Genomic DNA, 22,269 nt, shown 5'->3' on the forward strand with positions numbered 1-22,269 from the left:
GGGTTTTTGAGCGGTATGTGAGGCAAAATTTTTGCGATTAAAGCGAGCGGTATGCGGATTAAACGTTATGTGATGCCAACGGTATGCGGGGGTCCACTGTACTTAGCTATTATCTCTTTCTTCATTTCCATAGTAATTTTCACCCTTTTTAACACAGGGTTGGCACTAGAAGCTTTCTTGGGGCCCATGGTGACTTATTTTGCAGCTACAAGCACTGAAAGCACTGTGATAATATGAAATGTACTGAATGTATGCTTAGATGCGACCACACTGGCTGGCTTGTAATCACTGGCACGCATGGGGCAGCTGAGGCCACGCGGGACACTTCCCAGACGAATCACATGAAACGAGGCAAAATTTTTGCATTCAAATACTTCGTATGGCGGATTTAACGTAATGCGATGTGTTCGTAAGGCGGGGGTCCACTGTATTTGTTAAACATACCTATCGCTCAAGATGGCCTATGATTCATATGGTTGTAAATTCTGCTTGTTTGTGCTGGCAAATTTTGGATGGATGCTGATGTTATTCCTGTGTACATACAGGTTGACCATCACTAATCCGACATCCTTGGGACCTGTAGGGTGCCGGATTTGTGATTTTGCCGGATTATAGAGTGGTTTGGTTAGTATACACATGACCCAATGATGATATTTATGTATCGGCGATTTCACCCACTTTGCACCCTATTTTTGACCCATTGCTCCAGTCTGTCAAACTCATAGCTATTTTGCTAGAATCCCTGAGCACGAAATTTCCCATTTACCTATTTTAACTACCGAATAAAGTGGTTAGAAATCGATAATTTGACCAATTGCACACAAATTTCAAGAGATGCCAATTTCAAAATAGGGTTCAGAATAAAGAATGCAGACATTCCTGGCACTAAAATAACATTTTCTCTGATCATTAGTCACATCTCCACGCCCTTCTTATAATACACTTGCTTTCCATTTTGAATTTTTATTCACACTAAAAATATAAGATTTACTGTCATGCACACCACTGCATTATTGTAATAATTGCATAAATAATGTCAACCCATTCGTGACTGTGTATTAGACTGGCCCGTTGGACATGGAGTGAATGGTGATGTCATGTTTACTCTTGAACATCGGCAAAAATCGAACATTTCCACTACTTTGAGCTCAATTTCTAGGTACTTTCTGTCATCAAAATAATCAAAATCATATCTATTTTTGTAATATATCGTTCATTCTGTCAAATGAGACCAAAACAAGAGAATGCAGCCATTAAAATGATACAAAAATTCACCGCAAAGTCGCTGTTTTACACCAAAAACGCGGCCGCAGTTTTTTCTCATTCAATGGGTGCTGTTGGATTTTTTTTTATATAGTGCACACTTGCCACACAGACCTATTCTCTCATGTGTAGGTCCAGATTTACTGGTCACAGCGTATCTGAGTGAGCTGAGCTCATGGCAATTGACAGTGGCTTCAAAGCCACTTAATCTTTAATGGACAATGTACGGTGAATGTGCTTTACACAACGAGAAGCATTTCTTTTATTCGGTGGAACCATGGCTAGGGCTAAAAGTGAGCAGGTTATAGCAATAAATTGAAATGGCTTATAAATAAGTAATAACAAGTAGCGCCATCAAACATTAGCAGCAGGTTGGTGTGGCGACCCTGGAAATTTGAAATTATGCTAGCCGAAATTAGTGCCAGATTACTGATTGCCAGATTAGTGATGGTTGACCTGTACTGTAGGAACAGTTTTACCAAACATCTGCAGCTAGATGTGTCCTGTAGGGTGAATGGAATTCGGAATGTCTGGTGCAGGGAATTTTTTTTTTTTTTTTATTTTTATTATCACACCGGCCGATTCCCACCAAGGCAGGGTGGCCCGAAAAAGAAAAACTTTCACCATCATTCACTCCATCACTGTCTTGCCAGAAGGGTGCTTTACACTACAGTTTTTAAACTGCAACATTAACACCCCTCCTTCAGAGTGCAGGCACTGTACTTCCCATCTCCAGGACTCAAGTCCGGCCTGCCGGTTTCCCTGAATCCCTTCATAAATGTTACTTTGCTCACACTCCAACAGCACGTCAAGTATTAAAAACCATTTGTCTCCATTCACTCCTATCAAACACGCTCAAGCATGCCTGCTGGAAGTCCAAGCCCCTCGCACACAAAACCTCCTTTACCCCCTCCCTCCAACCCTTCCTAGGCCGACCCCTACCCCGCCTTCCTTCCACTACAGACTGATACACTCTTGAAGTCATTCTGTTTCGCTCCATTCTCTCTACATGTCCGAACCACCTCAACAACCCTTCCTCAGCCCTCTGGACAACAGTTTTGGTAATCCCGCACCTCCTCCTAACTTCCAAACTACGAATTCTCTGCATTATATTCACACCACACATTGCCCTCAGACATGACATCTCCACTGCCTCCAGCCTTCTCCTCGCTGCAACATTCATCACCCACGCTTCACACCCATATAAGAGCGTTGGTAAAACTATACTCTCATACATTCCCCTCTTTGCCTCCAAGGACAAAGTTCTTTGTCTCCACAGACTCCTAAGTGCACCACTCACTCTTTTTCCCTCATCAATTCTATGATTCACCTCATCTTTCATAGACCCATCCGCTGACACGTCCACTCCCAAATATCTGAATACGTTCACCTCCTCCATACTCTCTCCCTCCAATCTGATATTCAATCTTTCATCACCTAATCTTTTTGTTATCCTCATAACCTTACTCTTTCCTGTATTCACCTTTAATTTTCTTCTTTTGCACACCCTACCAAATTCATCCACCAATCTCTGCAACTTCTCTTCAGAATCTCCCAAGAGCACAGTGTCATCAGCAAAGAGCAGCTGTGACAACTCCCACTTTGTGTGTGATTCTTTATCTTTTAACTCCACGCCTCTTGCCAAGACCCTCGCATTTACTTCTCTTACAACCCCATCTATAAATATATTAAACAACCACGGTGACATCACACATCCTTGTCTAAGGCCTACTTTTACTGGGAAAAAATTTCCCTCTTTCCTACATACTCTAACTTGAGCCTCACTATCCTCGTAAAAACTCTTCACTGCTTTCAGTAACCTACCTCCTACACCATACACTTGCAGGAGGTAGGTTACTGAAAGCAGTGAAGAGTTTTTACGAGGATAGTGAGGCTCAAGTTAGAGTATGTAGGAAAGAGGGAAATTTTTTCCCAGTAAAAGTAGGCCTTAGACAAGGATGTGTGATGTCACCGTGGTTGTTTAATATATTTATAGATGGGGTTGTAAGAGAAGTAAATGCGAGGGTCTTGGCAAGAGGCGTGGAGTTAAAAGATAAAGAATCACACACAAAGTGGGAGTTGTCACAGCTGCTCTTTGCTGATGACACTGTGCTCTTGGGAGATTCTGAAGAGAAGTTGCAGAGATTGGTGGATGAATTTGGTAGGGTGTGCAAAAGAAGAAAATTAAAGGTGAATACAGGAAAGAGTAAGGTTATGAGGATAACAAAAAGATTAGGTGATGAAAGATTGAATATCAGATTGGAGGGAGAGAGTATGGAGGAGGTGAACGTATTCAGATATTTGGGAGTGGACGTGTCAGCGGATGGGTCTATGAAAGATGAGGTGAATCATAGAATTGATGAGGTGCAGGGAATATCCAATCAAAAAAATTGAAGGATTGTAATAGATAGTTGTGATAGATAGTTTTGTGAATATTATGCAGGCATATGTGAGCGTGTTAGCTAAAGATTGGTGGATGCGAGTGGTTTTTTGGGTTTGATATGTTGAGTGCAAACATAAAAGTACAGTGGAGCCTTGACTTATGAGTGTCCCAACTTACGAGTTTTTTGAGATATGAGCCATCACTGGGTCGATTTTTTGCTTTGAGTTACGAGCCAGCTTCCCCCTCCCTCTTTCCCCTCAACCCAAAACCTGGACACCTCGCTGTTTATCTATGATTTCATGCTTTAATTCCATGGAAATCATTATCTTTTTCTTCTCAGCAATAATAATAATATAATACAGTATTATTACAGTCAAGTCACTCAGTAAGTCAGGTCACTCAGTAAATCAGTCAAGTCATTCAGTAAGTCAGGTCACTAAGTAAATCAGCCAAGTCATTCAGTAAGTCAGGTCATTAAATAAATCAGTCAAGTCATTCAGTAAGTCAGTCAAGTCATTCAGTAAGTCAGTCAAGTCACTCAGTAAGTCAGTCACTCAGTAAGTCAGTCATTCAGTCAGTCACACAAACTCATGTTAACCTCTTTTTCTGTGTACAAAGTAACACTGCAGTTACGGCTACAGGTTATCTCTTGTCTAATATCTTTGTTAATTCTAAGACTTAAGTGCTTATACCTCTTCATGCCACTTTCAACAACACTAGTATGGCTATTGGGTGTCATGATTGCTTGGCAGATACAAGGTATAGTAATTAAAATATCATAACACAATTGACAAACACAGTTGCCATGTAGCAGAGAAAGACCGGACCCGTATGAATTAGGAATGCTGGGATGGTGGTGGGTGGTGTCGGGGGAGTGGTAGGGGATGGTGGGAGGGCTCCCCGGCTGCTACGCAACAAGGTGGCTGCTTGAGCAAAAGAGAATTTTTTTTTTCCTTCCCACAAACTGAACCACATTAAATTAATTATACAACATGTTACATAAAATTTTGCAGCAATTCTTCAGTGGGGGTCTACTGTATTATTATAATAACGACAGAGCTTCAGTTCCATAAATTAATAACAACAATAATAATAATAATAATAATAATCATAATAATAATAATAATCATAATAATAATAATGTAATACTACTATTTTTTTTTTATTATTATCACACTGGCCGATTCCCACCAAGGCAGGGTGGCCCGAAAAAGAAAAACTTTCACCATCATTCACTCCATCACTGTCTTGCCAGAAGGGTGCTTTACACTACAGTTTTTAAACTGCAACATTAACACCCCTCCTTCAGAGTGCAGGCACTGTACTTCCCATCTCCAGGACTCAAGTCCGGCCTGCCGGTTTCCCTGAACCCCTTCATAAATGTTACTTTGCTCACACTCCAACAGCACGTCAAGTATTAAAAACCATTTGTCTCCATTCACTCCTATCAAACACGCTCACGCATGCCTGCTGGAAGTCCAAGCCCCTCGCACACAAAACCTCCTTTACCCCCTCTCTCCAACCTTTCCTAGGCCGACCCCTACCCCGCCTTCCTTCCACTACAGACTGATACACTCTTGAAGTCATTCTGTTTCGCTCCATTCTCTCTACATGTCCGAACCACCTCAACAACCCTTCCTCAGCCCTCTGGACAACAGTTTTGGTAATCCCGCACCTCCTCCTAACTTCCAAACTACGAATTCTCTGCATTATATTCACACCACACATTGCCCTCAGACATGACATCTCCACTGCCTCCAGCCTTCTTCTCATTGCAACATTCATCACCCATGCTTCACACCCATATAAGAGCGTTGGTAAAACTATACTCTCACACATTCCCCTCTTTGCCTCCAAGGACAAAGTTCTTTGTCTCCACAGACTCCTAAGTGCACCACTCACTCTTTTCCCCTCATCAATTCTATGATTCACCTCATCTTTCATAGACCCATCCGCTGACACGTCCACTCCCAAATATCTGAATACATTCACCTCCTCCATACTCTCTCCCTCCAATCTGATATTCAATCTTTCATCACCTAATCTTTTTGTTATCCTCATAACCTTACTCTTTCCTGTATTCACCTTTAATTTTCTTCTTTTGCACACCCTACCAAATTCATCCACCAATCTCTGCAACTTCTCTTCAGAATCTCCCAAGAGCACAGTGTCATCAGCAATGAGCAGCTGTGACAACTCCCACTTTGTGTGTGATTCTTTATCTTTTAACTCCACGCCTCTTGCCAAGACCCTCGCATTTACTTCTCTTACAACCCCATCTATAAATATATTAAACAACCACGGTGACATCACACATCCTTGTCTAAGGCCTACTTTTACTGGGAAAAAATTTCCCTCTTTCCTACATACTCTAACTTGAGCCTCACTATCCTCGTAAAAACTCTTCACTGCTTTCAGTAACCTATCTCCTACACCATACACTTGCAACATCTGCCACATTGCCCCCCTATCCACCCTGTCATATGCCTTTTCCAAATTCATAAATGCCACAAAGACCTCTTTAGCCTTATCTAAATACTGTTCACTTATATGTTTCACTATAAACACCTGGTCCACACACCCCCTACCTTTCCTAAAGCCTCCTTGTTCATCTGCTATCCTATTCTCCGTCTTACTCTTAATTCTTTCAATAATAACTCTACCATACACTTTACCAGGTATATTCAGCAGACTTATCCCCCTATAATTTTTGCACTCTTTTTTATCCCCTTTGCCTTAATACAAAGGAACTATGCATGCTCTCTGCCAATCCGTAGGTACCTTACCCTCTTCCATACATTTATTAAATAATTGCACCAACCACTCCAAAACTATATCCCCACCTGCTTTTAACATTTCTATCTTTATCCCATCAATCCCGGCTGCCTTACCCCCTTTCATTTTACCTACTGTCTCACGAACTTCCCCCACACTCACACTGGCTCTTCCTCACTCCTACAAGATGTTATTCCTCCTTGTCCTATACACGAAATCACAGCTTCCCTATCTTCATCAACATTTAACAATTCCTCAAAATATTCCCTCCATCTTCCCAATACCTCTAACTCTCCATTTAATAACTCTCCTCTCCTATTTTTAACTGACAAATCCATTTGTTCTCTAGGCTTAACTTGTTAATCTCACTCCAAAACTTTTTCTTATTTTCAACAAAATTTGTTGATAACATCTCACCCACTCTCTCATTTGCTCTCTTTTTACATTGCTTCACCACTCTCTTAACTTCTCTCTTTTTCTCCATATACTCTTCCCTCCTTGCATCACTTCTACTTTGTAAAAACTTCTCATATGCTAACTTTTTCTCCCTTACTACTCTCTTTACATCATCATTCCACCAATCGCTCCTCTTCCCTCCCGCACCCACTTTCCTGTAACCACAAACTTCTGCTGAACACTCTAACACTACATTTTTAAACCTACCCCATACCTCTTCGACCCCATTGCCTATGCTCTCATTAGCCCATCTATCCTCCAATAGCTGTTTATATCTTACCCTAACTGCCTCCTCTTTTAGTTTATAAACCTTCACCTCTCTCTTCCCTGATACTTCTATTCTCCTTGTATCCCATCTACCTTTTACTCTCAGTGTAGCTACAACTAGAAAGTGATCTGATATATCTGTGGCCCCTCTATAAACATGTACATCCTGAAGTCTACTCAACAGTCTTTTATCTACCAATACATAATCCAACAAACTACTGTCATTTCGCCCTACATCATATCTTGTATACTTATTTATCCTCTTTTTCTTAAAATATGTATTACCTATAACTAAACCCCTTTCTATACAAAGTTCAATCAAAGGGCTCCCATTATCATTTACACCTGGCACCCCAAACTTACCTACCACACCCTCTCTAAAAGTTTCTCCTACTTTAGCATTCAGGTCCCCTACCACAATTACTCTCTCACTTGGTTCAAAGGCTCCTATACATTCACTTAACATCTCTTATTATAATAACATCTCTTATTATTATATTATTTATTATTATTATAATAATAATATTTTATCACACTGCCTTGGTGGGAATCGGCCAGTGTGATAAAATATTATTATTATAATGATAGAGCTTCAGTTCCCTGAATTATTAATAATAATAATAATAATAATACATAATACGTATGTAATAATTCAGATTGCTTCTGCTAGTTGGCACAGCTGGTAAGCAGTAAACATGTTTACATCCCTGTGGGGGCAGTTCTCTCGTGCTTGTTTGCATTTTTTTTCAGTCATTTGGCCAAATTTCTTTTGTCTAACCATGGGTCCCAGTGATATACTGCAGTTAGCCTCAAAAATACTCTGTTTTCTCTTATAGTAAGAGCATGGGAAGATACTATGGTCAAATTGTGACAGAAATGGCCGACACTTCTGCCGCTGCCACTTCCTCTGCCACCATATTATGGCCTATTTTATTCATTCTTGAGTACATATCATGTTTCTGTGCTAATTTTATTGTTCATTATGTCATAGTAGATGAATTGTGATAGATAAATAAGCTATTAAGTTGATAATAACATCATATTCAAGTAGTTTTTCTCGTCTCTCCAGAGTGCAGGAACGAATTAATGGCTTTTCAATTAATTTAAATGAGGAAAATTAATTTGATGTACGAGTAAATTGAGTTACGAGCTTGCTCCTGGAATGGATTAAACTCATAAGTCAAGGTTCTATTGTATTTGCAAAGGGATTCAGGAATATCTATTTGATGAATTAATGGTTTGAGGATGGGAGCTACAGTGCCTGTACGTACTTAGAAAATCAAGTTCAACTACAGCTATGAGATTCAATGGATTGTCATTAGACTAATTTTTTTGCTTCTGGAAAGGCAGCTATGCAGAATATGATGGTGTTTACTACTACATTTTACCTTGGTAATGGGCAATACCTGGAGGGTGTTCTGGGGGGGGGGAGGTCAATGCCCCTGTGGCCCACTCCAATCTGCTATAGAAATCGAATTAAAGTATTTGTATCTCTCTTTACTATACTCCAAGTTAATTTTTTTTAAATATGGCACACGTTCATTCATTCTTCAACAGTTTTTGTAAGTAAGGTGATTACTTGAGAGATTTGAGCAGGTTCATGCTGTTTGAATATGGTCATGCGATGATATTTGTGAAATATTTTATGTAGTTTTTATGTAGGAATATTTATGGTCATACAAAATAAATTTATTAAGGTGCAGTAACACTTCTGGAAAATAATTTTAATATTTTTAATGCAGTATTCCTTTGTGATAACCGTATAAAATACGGTCCTGAACATAATACCCCAGCCCATACCAGGTCATAGCATGCTGTGGTCCTGGACATTTCCTCAGTGTTATTAATTAAATAAATATTCTTTTGTGCAGGAGGATAAGGAATCTGTCACTAAGTGAAGGGGAGGATTCTGTGGAGTCATCATACAGCACTGAAGATGAAGATGATGAAGATGATGATGAAGATGAAGATGAGTGTGTTACTACTCAAAGCACTGATGCCTTACCATTCGACATTCAACATAATCTGACAGTGGAGAGTTCAGTGAATAAGAAAGTGTACAGACCATCAGAAACAGCAGTGGCTTTGACTGAAGATGCACAAAACATGGAGTCTGATATTGATGGCAATGTTGATGATGTAATGAATTCTGATTATTCTGGGGAATTCCCAGATCTTACTGACCCTTCATGGGAAAGTCCCAGCAAGGAAGGTAGCAATACAAAATCCCCAAAGAAGCAACTGAAAAAGAAAAGGAAACTGGGAGAAGAAAATAAAAAGAGAGGAGATGCTAAACTGATGAAAAGTGCCAGGAAGGCTTTTGAATATCAACGCAAAATGTTTAGAGCTAACAAAGATATGAAAACAATAAATAAAGGTGGACAAGCCAATATAATGCAATCAGAGTTGCCTATAAATAATGCAAAGTCACCTGAACATGTACTACAGGGCATCCAGCAAAGTTCCACATTCTCTGGCAAAAATATAGCTTTCTTCGAAAAACTGAGGAGAAATATGTTACGGACAATTCAGAAAGACAGTTTGATAGGATTCAAGTTGACAGGAGATCCAAATCTACCAGTGTCCTCTGGGCCTCCCTTAATTTCCTCTGCCATGCATATGGAAAAAGATGAGGTTTTATTACCTACCTTAGAAGCGGCATCTTCTAATAATCCCAATTTAATAGCCTTGTCTTCTGATGCCAATGTAAATACAGGTGGTACAAATTGTGGCAATATAGAAGGTGACCTAAACAATTCCTATGATTCAGATCAAACTGTGGCATTTGAAGAATCACAGTCACAATACACAAGCCCATTGCAAAATAACAACACAGAAATAATCAGAAAAAGAAAAAGATCAGAGAGTAAGGAAAAGGAAATTAGTGTTGGGAAAATTGAGAGAAATAAGGCAAAAAGGAAGAGTCAAGATAGACCTCAGGTATCAGCATTGCAAATGCCAGTGGAAACAGTACCATCTACTTTTGCCAGCATTCTCCCTGTTCCCACAGTAAGGCAGGGTGCTAATGAGATGGGGTCAGGCATGGACACTGTTATTTCATTAAGAACTGATAGGGTGCTCCAGGAAAGAGAAACATCCTCTGTTGGTGAGAAAAACAAACCCAAAGAAACTAATTATGAAGGTTCAGCATTGTTACTAGCTCAGGAAATTTCCAAGGGATCACATGTAGAAGATGGGAAAGAGAATAGATCATCTTGTGCATTACCAGTTGAAGCAGCATCTGTGACTAAGAGTGATGATGAGAAAAGAAGTGAATTAATTGAGAAGGAAACCCTTGAGTTAATTGGGTCATGCTCTAGCAATTTATCTGAGTTACAACACAAGAAAATGAAGTGTGAGGAGAAGATCGAGTCATTAAAGACAGAATTTAATAGAAGGATTTCACTTCTCGAAGCTGAAAGAAAACATTATGACAAGGAGATAGACAAGACGACAGCTATGTTAAGTAGTTGTTATGCATCTTTGAAAAGCTCATCTGGGAATAGTGCTGCTAATAGAGTTGCATCTCTTGCTTCTCCCGAGGATAAAGGTTAGAATGTCTGAACATTACTGTATTGCTGTATAAGAATTTTTTTTTTTACATATATTTTTTACATATATAAAAGTAGTAGGTTGGTAGAGAGCAACCACCCAGGGAGGTACTACTGTTCTGCCAAGTGAGTGTAAAACGAAAGCCTGTAATTGTTTTACATGAAGGTAGGATTGCTGGTGTCTTTTGTCTGTCTCATAAATATGCATGATTACAAGTATGTCTTGCTACTTCTACTTGCATTTAGGTCACACTAAACATATATATACACGTTTATTTATACGCACTCATCTGAGTTTTCTTTGATTTCATCTTAGTTCTTGTTCTTATTGCTTTTCCTTTTATATCCATGGGGAAGTGGAATAAGAATGTTTCCTCTGTAAGCCATGCATGTTGTAAAAGTCAGCTAAATTGCTGGGAACAGTGGGCTAGTAACCCCTTTTCCTGTAATAATTACTAAAAAGAATAAGAGGAAGAAAATTGTCAAAGTGGGAAGTCTGAATGTGTGTGGATGTTGCACGAATGATAAGAAAGAGATGATTGTGGATGTTATGAATGAGAAGAAGCTGGATGTCCTGACTTTAAGTGAAACAAAGCTGAAGAGGATGGGTGAGTTTCGGTGGAGAGGAATAAATGGGATTAGGTCAGGGGTTTCTAATAGAGTTAGAGCTAAAGAAGGAGTAGCAATAATGTTGAAGGATAAGCTATGGCAGGAAAAGAGGGACTATAAATGTATTAATTCAAGGATTATGTGGAGCAAAATAAAGGTTGGATGTGAGAAGTGGGTTATAGTAAGTGTATATGCACCTGGGGAAGAGAGAAGTTTAGAGGAGAGAGAGAGATTTTGGGAAATGTTGAGTGAATGCATGGGGAGTTTTGAACCAAGACCAAAATCTATAAACCATGCATTGTAATCCTTGTAGAGAATTGAAGTGTGAGAGTACTTGTGGTTGGGGATTTTAATGCTAAAGTGGGTGAAAATGTTGTAGAGGGAGTAGTAGGTAAATTTGGGGTGCCAGGGCTAAATGAAAATGGGGAGCCTTTAATTGAACTATGTGTAGAAAGAGGTTTGGTAATAAGTAATACATATTTTATGAAAAGAGGACAAATAAATATACAAGGTATGATGTAGCACATAATGAAAGTAGTTTGTTAGATTATGTATTGGTGGATAAAAGGCTGATGGGTAGGCTCCAGGATGTACACCGTTTATAGAGGGGCAACTGATATATTGGATCATTATCTAGTTGTAGCTACAGTTAGAGTAAGAGGTAGATGGGATAAGAGGAAAATAGCAACAAGTAAGAGAGAGGTGAAAGTGTATAAACTAAGGGAAGAGGAAGTTCGGGTGAAAAATAAGCAACTACGTATTGGCAGAAAGGTGGGCTGGTGCAAGTATGAGTAGTGGGGGGGGGGGTGAAGAGGGTTGGAATAGTTTTAAAAATGCAATATTAGAATGTGGGGCAGAAGTTTGTGGTTATTGGAGGGTGGGGGCAGGAGGAAAGAGGAGTGATTGGTGGAATGATGAAGTATAGGGTGTGATAAAAGAAAAAAATAGCTTATGAGAGGTATTTACAAAGCAGAAGTGTTATAAGAAGAGTAGAGTATATGGAGAGTAAAAGAAAGGTGAAGAGGGTGGTGAGAGTGCAAAAGGAGAGCGGATGATAGAGTGGGAGAGGTACTGTCAAGAAATTTTAATGAAAATAAGAAAAGATTTTGGAGTCAGTTAAACAAGTTAAGACAGCCTAGGGAACAAATGGATTTGTCAGTTAAAAACAGAGTAGGGGAGTTAGTAGATGGGGAGATGGCGAGAATATTTTGAGGAACTTTTAAATGTCGACGAAGAAAGGGAGGCTATAATGTCATGCACTGGCTAGGGAGGTATACCATCTTTTAGGAGTGAAGAAGAGCAGGATGTGAGTGTGGTGGAGGTGCGTGAGGCATTACGTAGAATGAAAGGGGATAAAGCAGCTGGAACTGACGGGATCATGACAGAAATGTTAAAAGCAGGGGGGACATAGTGTTGGAGTGGTTGGTATTTTTGTTTAACCCTTTGTCTGTTTCAGGCCCCTTTCTGAAACTGTCATTCTGTGTCGCTCAATTTTTGAAAAAAAAAATTATTTTTTCTTTTGAAATGATAGAGAATCTTTTCCCGATGGTAATGACACCAAAAGTTCGAAATTTGGTCGAAAACTCATGGAATTATGCTCCCGCGAAGTTAGCGGTCTCGGCGACATATGCATATCGGCGATTTTGCCGACTTTGAGCCCTATTTTTAGCCAATTCCATTGTTCCAGTTGACCAAACTCATAGCTATTTCTTTAGAACTCCATTTTATCTATCAGCTGAGTACAAGAAACCTCCCATTTACTAATTTGGACTACCCAATATGGTGGTCAGAAATTGGCAATTTGGCCAATTTTACGCAAACTAAAAAAAGATGCCAATTTCAAAATAGGGTCCAGAATAAACAAGGTAGACATTCGTGGCACTAAAATAACATATGCTCTGTTCATTAGTCACATCTCTAGGCCCCTCTTATATTATTATTATTGCTTTCTATTTTGATTTTTTATTCATACAAAAAATACAAAATTTACTGTTATGCAGACTACTGCATTATTGTAAAAATGGTATAAATAATATCAGTGCACTATTGAAAGAATATTAGACTCCCCAGTTGACGTGTATTGGACGTGTGGTGTGATTTATTTACTCCTGAACATTGGTAAAAATCGAACATTTCCGCTATTTTGAGCTCGGTTTCAAGGTCGTTTTCATTGTCAAAGTAATGAAAATCATCTCAATTTCTGTAATATGTTTTCCATTTTATCACCTAAGACCATGAAAACGCGAATACAACGATAAATACAGTGGACCCCCGCATAACGATGGCATCGCATAGCGATTTTTCCGCATAACGATTACTTTTATCGCAAAATTTTTGCCCCGCATACCGATTAAAAACCCGCATACCGATTTTCGTCCGAGACGCGTCCAATGTGCCCTCACATGTGCCGGCCGTCCCATTGTTTACCAGCCAGCCTCCGCGGTAACATCCAAGCATACACTCGGAATATTTCGTATTATTACAGTGTTTTCGGTGGTGTTTCTGGAAAATAAGTGACCATGGGCCCCAAGAAAGCTTCTAGTGCCAACCCTGTGGTAAAAAGGGTGAGAATTAGTATGGAAATTAAGAAAGATTTTGAAGGGTTTGGGGCTAACCCTGAGAAGCCTATGCCAGTTGTGGAATCCATTGTGCCTACTTCAAAGATTAAGGAAATGTGTGCAGAGTGGTTTGAACTGCAAACCTTTATAGATGAAAATCACCCTGACACAGCTGTTGCAAGCCGTGCTTGTGACTATTTCAATGACAATGTTATGGCCCATTTTAGGAAAGTCTTGAAGAAACGGGAGGTACAGAGCTCTATGGACAGATTTGTTGTGCGACAGAGGTCCAGTGACTCTGAAGCTGGTCCTAGTGGCATTAAAAGAAGAAGGGAAGTAACCCCAGAAAAGGACTTGCTACCTCAAGTCCTAATGGAAGGGGATTCCCCTTCTAAACAGTAAGAAGATAATGCTCTCCCCTCCTCCCATCCCATCAATCATCACCAGATCTTCAATAAAAGTAAGTGTCATGTAATTGTGCATGCCTTTTTCAGTTTGTGTGTATTAAAATTAACATTTCATGTGGTAAAAAAAATTTTTTTTCATACTTTTGGGCGTCTTGCACGGATTAATTTTATTTCCATTATTTCTTATGGGGAAAATTAATTCGCATAACGATTATTTCGCATAACGATGAGCCCTCTTGCACGGATTAAAATCGTTAACCGGGGGTCCACTGTACTATACGAAAATACACCTCAAAGTCAGCGTTTTATTCCAAAAAAACGATCGTTTTTTTTTTCTCATTACGCAATGTGTGCTGCACGATTTTTTTATGCGGTGCACACTGACCACACAGACCCATTCTCTCACATGTGGGCCTACCAGCTTTCTCCCGCTTGATTTGAAGCCGCTAGAATTATTGAGTATATATACGTCAGAAACATTGGCTCGTAAGACGTATTTATACGTTGAAAACAGTCAAAGGGTTAATAAATGTATGAAAGAGGGGAAGGTACCTAGGGATTGGCTGAGAGCGTGTATAGTCCCTTTATATAAAGGGAAGGGGGACAAACGAGATTGTAAAAATTATAGAGGAATAAGTTTACTGAGTATACCAGGAAAAGTGTTCAGTAGGGTTATTATTGAAAGAATTAGAGGTAAGACAGAATGTAGAATTGCGGATGATCAAGGAGGTTTTAGAGTGGGTAGGGGATGTGTAGATCAAGTGTTTGCATTAAAGCATATATATGAGCAGTATTTAGATAAAGGTAGGGAGGTTTTTATTGCATTTATGGATTTAGAAAAGGCATATGATAGAGTGGATAGGGAAGCAATGTGGCAGATGTTGCAAGTATGTATATGGAATAGGTGGTAAGTTACTAAATGCTGTAAAGAGTTTTTATGAGGATAGTGAGGCTCAGGTTAGGGTGTGTAGAAGAGAGGGAGACTACTTCCTGGTAAAAGTAGGGCTTAGACAGGGATGTGTAATTTCACCATGGTTGTTTAATATATTTATAGATGGGGTTGTAAAAGAAGTAAATGCTAGGGTGTTCGGGAGAGGGGTGGGATTAAATTATGGGGAATCAAATGCAAAATGGGAAGTGACACAGTTACTTTTGCTGATGATACTGTGCTTATAGGAGATTCTAAAGAAAAATTGCAAAGGTTAGTGGACGAATTTGGGAGTGTGTGTAAAGGTAGAAAGTTGAAAGTGAACATTGAAAAGGGTAAGGTGACGAGAGTATCAAATGATTTAGATAAAGAAAAATTGGATATCAAATTGGGGAGGAGGAGTATGAAAGAGGTGAATGTTTTTAGATATTTGGGAGTTGATGTGTCAGCAGATGGATTTATGAAGGATGGGGTTAATCATAGAATTGATGAAGGAAAAAAGGTGAGTGGTGCATTGAGGTATATGTGGAGGCAAAAATTGTTATCTATGGAGGCAAAGAAAGGAATGTATGAAAGTATAGTAGTACCAACACTCTTATATGGGTGTGAAGCTTGGGTTGTAAATGCTGCAGCAAGGAGGCAGTTGGAGGCAGTGGAGATGTCCTGTTTAAGGGCAATGTATGGTGTAAATATTATGCCGAAAATTCGGAGTGTGGAAATTAGGAGAAGGTGTGGAGTTAATAAAAGTAGTATTAGTCAGAGGGCTGAAGAGGGTTTGTTGAGGTGGTTTGGTCATTTAGAGAGAATGGATCAAAGTAGAATGACATGGAGAGCATATAAATCTGTAGGGGAAGGAAGGCGGGGTAGGGGTCATCCTCGAAAAGGATGGAGGGAAGAGGTAAAGGAGGTGTTGTGGGCGAGGGGTTTGGACTTCCAGCAAGCATGCGTGAGCGTGTTAGATAGGAGTGAATGGAGACAAATGATATTTGGGACCTGACAAGCTGTTGGAGTGTGAGCAGGGTAATATTTAGCGAAGGGATTCAAGTAAACCAGTTATTTTATATAACTGGACTTGAGTCCTGGAAATGGGAAGTACAATGCCTGCACTCTAAAGAAGAGGTTTGGGATATTGGCAGTTTGGAGGGATTTATTGTGTATTTTTATTCGTATATACAGTGGTCTCGCTTTTCGTAGTTCTCGGGAATCATAGATTTCGGAAATCATAGGGATATTTTCATATAACATGGGCTCGCTAATCATAGGTTGACTCGCGAATAGTAGTTCGTCCGGGACGCGTACACACGGTGTGAGCCGGGGTGGCCTCCCTACCCAGCCAGTCTGGCATTGTTTACCAGTGAGCGAAGGTCCCCTTACGTGCTCCTACGAAATATTTCACAATATTCCACTCATTTTAGTGCTTGCAAGTACTAAATAAGCTACCATGGCTCCAAAGAAAGCTCCTAGTGCCAAGCCTGTGGTAAAGAAGGTGAGAAATATGATTGAATTTAAGAAAAACATCATTGAACAATATGAAAGTGGCACAAGTGCGGCTGAACTGGCCAGGTTGTATAAGAAACCCTACGCAACCATATGTTCCATATTGGCCAAGAAAAAGGAAATCAAGGACACTGTTGCTGTCCCTGCTGCAAGAGCTTCAGCAGGAACAGCAACAGATCACAGCCCAGAATCTTGCTGCAGAGGAGGAGGAAGAGAGATGGAAGAAGGTGCCTTCTTCAGAAATTAAAGAGATCTTTGCTGTGTGGGGTAAGATGGAAAGCTTTATGGAGAAACATCACCCTGACAAGGTTGTTGCAAGCCATGTTGGCAACATGTACAGTGACAAAGTCTTGGACCATTTTAGGGATGTGTTAAAGAGACGCCAGAAACAGAGCTCTCTCCACAGTTATTTTGCGAGACAGGACTCCAGTGACTCTCAAGGTGGTCCTAGTGGCATTAAGAAACAGAGAAGAGAAGCAACCCCAGAAAAGCAATTGGTACCTGAGGTGTTGCTGGAAGGGGATTCCCCTTCCAAACTGTAAACAATCCAATCTCTCTCCTCCTCCAGTCTCCCATACACTAAGAAGAATCTCCAGTAAAGGTGAGTGTTATGCTGTTAATGTTTCATTCATCATTTCCCATTGTATTGTTTATGTACTACATCTATATTTCATGTAGAAAAAATTTTTGTTTTAATACTTCTGGGTGTCAGGAATGGATTAATTTTATTTACATTATTTCTTATGGGGAAAATTGATTCGCAAATTGTAGATTTCGATAATAGTAGCAACTCCAGGAACGGATTAACTACGAAAAATGAGGGACCACTGTACTTCTAAACTGTTGTAATCTGGGCACCTCTGCAAAAACAGTGATTATCTGTGAGTGAGGTGAAAGTGTTGAATGATGATGGAAGTATTTTCTTTTTGGGGATTTTCTTTTTCTTTGGGTCACCCTGCCTTGGTGGGAGGCGGCCGACTTGTTGAAAAAAAAAAAAATAGAATTTTGAATAAAGCTGAGGAAAAAGCAGAATAAGTAATGTCCAGGGTGAAGCATTTTATGTTATTTTGTAGGTATTGCCTTGCATCCCTTTTGTGAGTGTTTAAAGGATATTATGCCTATATCTTACCTATGATTTACGTTTGAAGAGTTTCGAGAGTTTCTGGCCCGTGGCATCATCGCCCCCTGGCATCAACAGCCTGGTCAACCAGGCTGTTGATGCTGGAGGCCTGCTGCCCCACATGTGCATAATAAAGTGGGAATTGAGTCTCTGATGCTCCTCTCACTGAACCTCTCATTCTTAAGACTTCAGGTAACAAGTCCTTTTCTGGGGTTGCCTCCCTTCTTTGTTTTTTAATGCCACTAGGACCAGCTTGAGAGTCACTGGATCCCTGTCACACAAAATATCTGTTCAGAGTGCTCTGTTTCTGGCCTCTCTTTAAGATTTCCCTAAAATGGGACACAAGAGTGTCATTGTACATGTTGCCAATACGGCTTGCAACAGCTGTGTCAGGATAATGTTCACCTATAAATGCTTGCCTTTGTCCATGTTGTACAAATGTCCTTAATCTTTGATGAAGGCAACTTCCTCCATCTCTCTCTCTCTTTCCCTCCTCTGAAGCAAATTCCTGAGCTGTGATCTGTTGCTGTTGCACCTGTAGCTCTTGCAGCTCTGTAGTGGTTCTTTGTCGTCGTCCTCCATTAACTCTTCCACATCCTCGCCACTAACCTCAAACCTCATGGACTTCTCCAATGATACAATAGATTCCACAGCCGGTATAGGCTCCTCAGGGTTAGCCTCAAACCCTTCAAAATCCCTCTCGTGCACATTCTGGCCACAATTTTCTCCAAGCAGAGTTCAAAGTCCTGTAAGTCACTCCCTCCCAAGCCTTACCTATAAGGTTTATGCAACTTAAGATACTGAAGTGATCTTTCTAGAACTCTCTTAGGGTCAATTCAGTGTCTGAGGTCACTTCGAAGCACTTTTGAAGCACTGCTTTGGTGTACAGTTTTTTGAAGTTTGAAATGACCTGCTGGTCCATGGGCTGGAGGAGAGGAGTGGTATTAGGAGGCAAAAACTTCACTTTGATGAAGCTCAGCTCCCACATAATTTGCTCTTGCAAGTCGGGAGGATGAGCAGGAGCATTGTCCATTACCAGGAGGCACTTGAATGACAATTTATTTTCCAGGAGGTATTTTTTAACAGGGGGCCAAACACGTCATAGAACCAGTGAAGAAAAATGTTCCTAGTGACCCATGCCTTACTGTTTGCTCTCCACATCACACACAATTTAGTCTTGACGACATTGTTTTTCTTGAACGCTCTGGGAGTTTCAGAGTGATACACCAATAAAGGCTTCACTCTGCAATCCCCACTAGCATTAATACAAAACATGAGAGTTAGCCTGTCTTTCATAGGCTTGTGTTCTGGGAGTGCCTTTTCCTGCTGAGTAATGTACGTACTGTTTGGCATTTTCTTCCAAAACAGACCTGTTTTGTCACAATTGAACACTTTCTGGGGTTTTAATTGTTCAGCCTCTATGTACCCCTTAAAGTCCTGCACATATTTTTCAGCCGCTTTTTTTGTCAGAACTGGCAGCCTCACCATGCCTTATCACACTGTGTATGCCACTACGATTTTTAAATCTCTCAAACCAACCTTTGCTGGCCTTAAATTCACTAACATCAGCACTAGTTTCAGGTGTTTTCCTAATTAGATCATCATGCAACTGCCTTGCCTTTTCACATATTATTGACTGAGAAACACCATCTCCTGATAATTGTTTCTCATTTATCCACACCAACAACAGTCTCTCTCCACATCTTCGAGCATTTGCGATCTCTGTTTTGTAAGCATACTTGCACCTTTCGCAACAACAACTTCCTTGATTGCCTTTTTGGTGGCCAAGATAATAGTGATGGTTGAATGGGGTTTCTTATATAACCTGGCCAACTCGGAGACACGCACTCCACTTTCACACTTTGCGATTATCTCTTTCTTTAATTCAATAGTATTTCTCACCCTTTTTACCACAGGGTTGGCACTAGAAACTTTCTTTGGGCCCATGGTGGCTTATTTAGCAATAACAAGCACTAAAAACAATGGAATAATACAAAATGTATTGCATATATGCATGGAATCATTCGCACTGGCTTGTAAACAATGGCACACTAGCTGAAAGCCGGGCGACTCAGGCGCTCAGGCCGGGCGGATAGATGGACATGTTTGGGACGAATACTCTTAACTGAGTTCTTGGGCGTTAGCAGAGCCAATATTTTGACGCAAAAGCGCGCCGCTATCCAATTTTGGCATTAGCTGATGCTGCCATTACCCGAAGGTCCACTGTATTATTATTATTTTTTTAACAAGTCGGCCGTCTCCCACCGAGGCAGGGTGACCCAAAAAGAAAGAAAATCCCCAAAAAGAAAATACTTTCATCATCATTCAACACTTTCACCTCACTCACATATAAACATTGTACATGTACTATTATTGTCTTATTAACCCCTTGACTGTTGCAGTCGTATATATACGTCATAGGAGATACCGTGTTTGACGTATCTATACGCATAAATTCTAGCGGCTTCAAATCAAGCAGTAGAAAGCTGGTAGGCCTACAAGTGAGAGAATGGGTCTCCATGGTCATTGTGCACCATATAAAAAAAATTGGGGAGCCAGTGGTGCATTGTGGGAATGCCATTTCAGTTGTCCTTTTTCAGCATGTCTAGCGGTAAGAAATATGTGACTCCCCAGCAAATCTGGGACTCTTCTCTTCCCAATTGATACTCTAACACAGATGGAAGTGTCAGTGAAGATCAATTTCATGATTTCGAGGAGTTTGAGACCAAAAGCAATGATGGAGGAGGAGGAGGAGGAGGAGAAGGAGAAGAAGAAGGAGAAGAAGAAGGAGGAGAAGAAGGAGGAGGAGGAGAAGAAGAAGGAGGAGAAGAAGAAGAAGGAGAAGAAGGAGGAGGAGGAGAAGAAGAAGGATGGGGAGGAGAAGAAGGAGGAGAAGGAGGAGGAGGAGAAGAAGGAGGAGTAGGAGAAGGAGGAGGAGTAGGAGAAGAAGGAGGAGGAGTAGGAGAAGAAGGAGGAGAAGGAGGAGGAGGAGAAGGAGGAGGAGAAGAAGAAGGAGGAGGAGAAGAAGGAGGAGGAGGAGAAGAAGGAGGAGAAGGAGGAGGAGGAGAAGGAGGAGAAGAAGGAGGAGAAGAAGGAGGAGTAGGAGAAGAAGGAGGAGTAGGAGAAGAAGGAGGAGAAGGAGGAGGAGTGGAGGGAGGGTGCATCTGATAAGGAAAGATTAGATGACCATCCCCCTTGCTTTGTTTTTGCTGGTACACAAACATTTCTGTCTGTCTGTTTGTCTGTCTGCCAAGCTCCCTGTCTATCTGTCCAGCTCTCTGTCTCAGAGAGAGCCACAAGACTGTGTCATCATCACGTTTACTCACATCTTCAAGCAGAGTATAGCACTTTGTCTGGATTTTTTGAGTTATCCTAGGTAATTTACACTATGTATACTTGCATTTATGTGTACCTGTGAGACAGAGATAGACAGACAGAGAGAAAGAGAGAGACAGATTGAAAGATATAGAATGAGGGAGAAAGATAATTAGATAGAATGGAGGGGAAGCAGCATCTGACCCCATTGTTTTGACAGGCAGAAGGGGGGGTGTGTAATGAGATAATATGTCATTTTGACAGCTGCCGACTCCTGACTCAAAACAGTTATAAGCCACACGCTTGCACACAAGAAAAGCTTGATGAATGAAGATAATAGCAGTTATATGAAAGTATCTAGTGACTATATATGTGTATATATATTATGGAAACCAGAAGGAAGAATGGAAGGCAGGAATGAAGGAAGGACGAGATCAAAGGAAGGAAAAAAGTAAGGAAAGACTAAGGAATGTAGGACGGAAGGTAGGAAAGGAATGCAGAAAAGGAATGCAGGAAGGAATGATGACACATGACTATTTACCTAGGATAACTACATAACACAACTGCCTGCTAATACTTTGAAGAAAACTGCTCAGAGGAGGTGTTTTGTCTTTGCACATTAAAAAAACTTCCACAAAAAATGCACATACACTGGTTTTATGTGTGAGGAGTGTAAAACACCATTGTGTATGACACCATGTTTCAAAGAGTTACACAAGCTGCAGAACTTCTAGGAATATGTTCAGTGACTGTATATTGGTATATATATTATAGAACAATAGTAATAAAAATTTTTTTGTATTGTTTGTTTTTGTAAACAAGTTTTGTAAGCAATATATTGATAATTATGTTTGTGTGCTTATTGTGTTGTATACAACGAGTGTATATATGTACATTGCACCTTACTTTGGTCTCACAGGCCACATAAATTATGTGAAAAAATAAAATAGTGAAAAAACAACAAACCTTCATTATTATTATAATCAAGGGGGAAGCGCTAAACCCGGAGGATTATACAGCGCCTGGGGGGGGGGGATGTGGAAGGCATCCAGGCTTAATTCGGGGAACTGGAGCACAGATCCAATTCCCTAAATCAAGAGCCCCTCACCAACATCAAGGAAACAAACCTTCAAATACAAG

General features: G+C 40.3%; 1 protein-coding gene across 4 annotated transcripts in view; it reads left to right on the plus strand.

Moving 5' to 3' along the window:
• LOC128684088 (streptococcal hemagglutinin) overlaps window positions 1–22,269 on the plus strand; it is a 184,911-nt gene that overhangs the window by 30,442 nt on the left and 132,200 nt on the right. For all 4 annotated transcript variants that reach the window (XM_053770225.2, XM_070090845.1, XM_070090852.1 and 1 more), the window contains exon 3: window positions 9,016–10,694. In XM_053770225.2, the coding sequence (XP_053626200.2) occupies window positions 9,016–10,694 (1,679 nt within the window). The remainder of the gene's footprint in view (window positions 1–9,015; window positions 10,695–22,269) is intronic.

This window comes from Cherax quadricarinatus, chromosome 3, assembly GCF_038502225.1.
Source record: "Cherax quadricarinatus isolate ZL_2023a chromosome 3, ASM3850222v1, whole genome shotgun sequence".
In the NCBI taxonomy this organism is placed as follows: Eukaryota; Metazoa; Arthropoda; class Malacostraca; order Decapoda; family Parastacidae; genus Cherax; species Cherax quadricarinatus.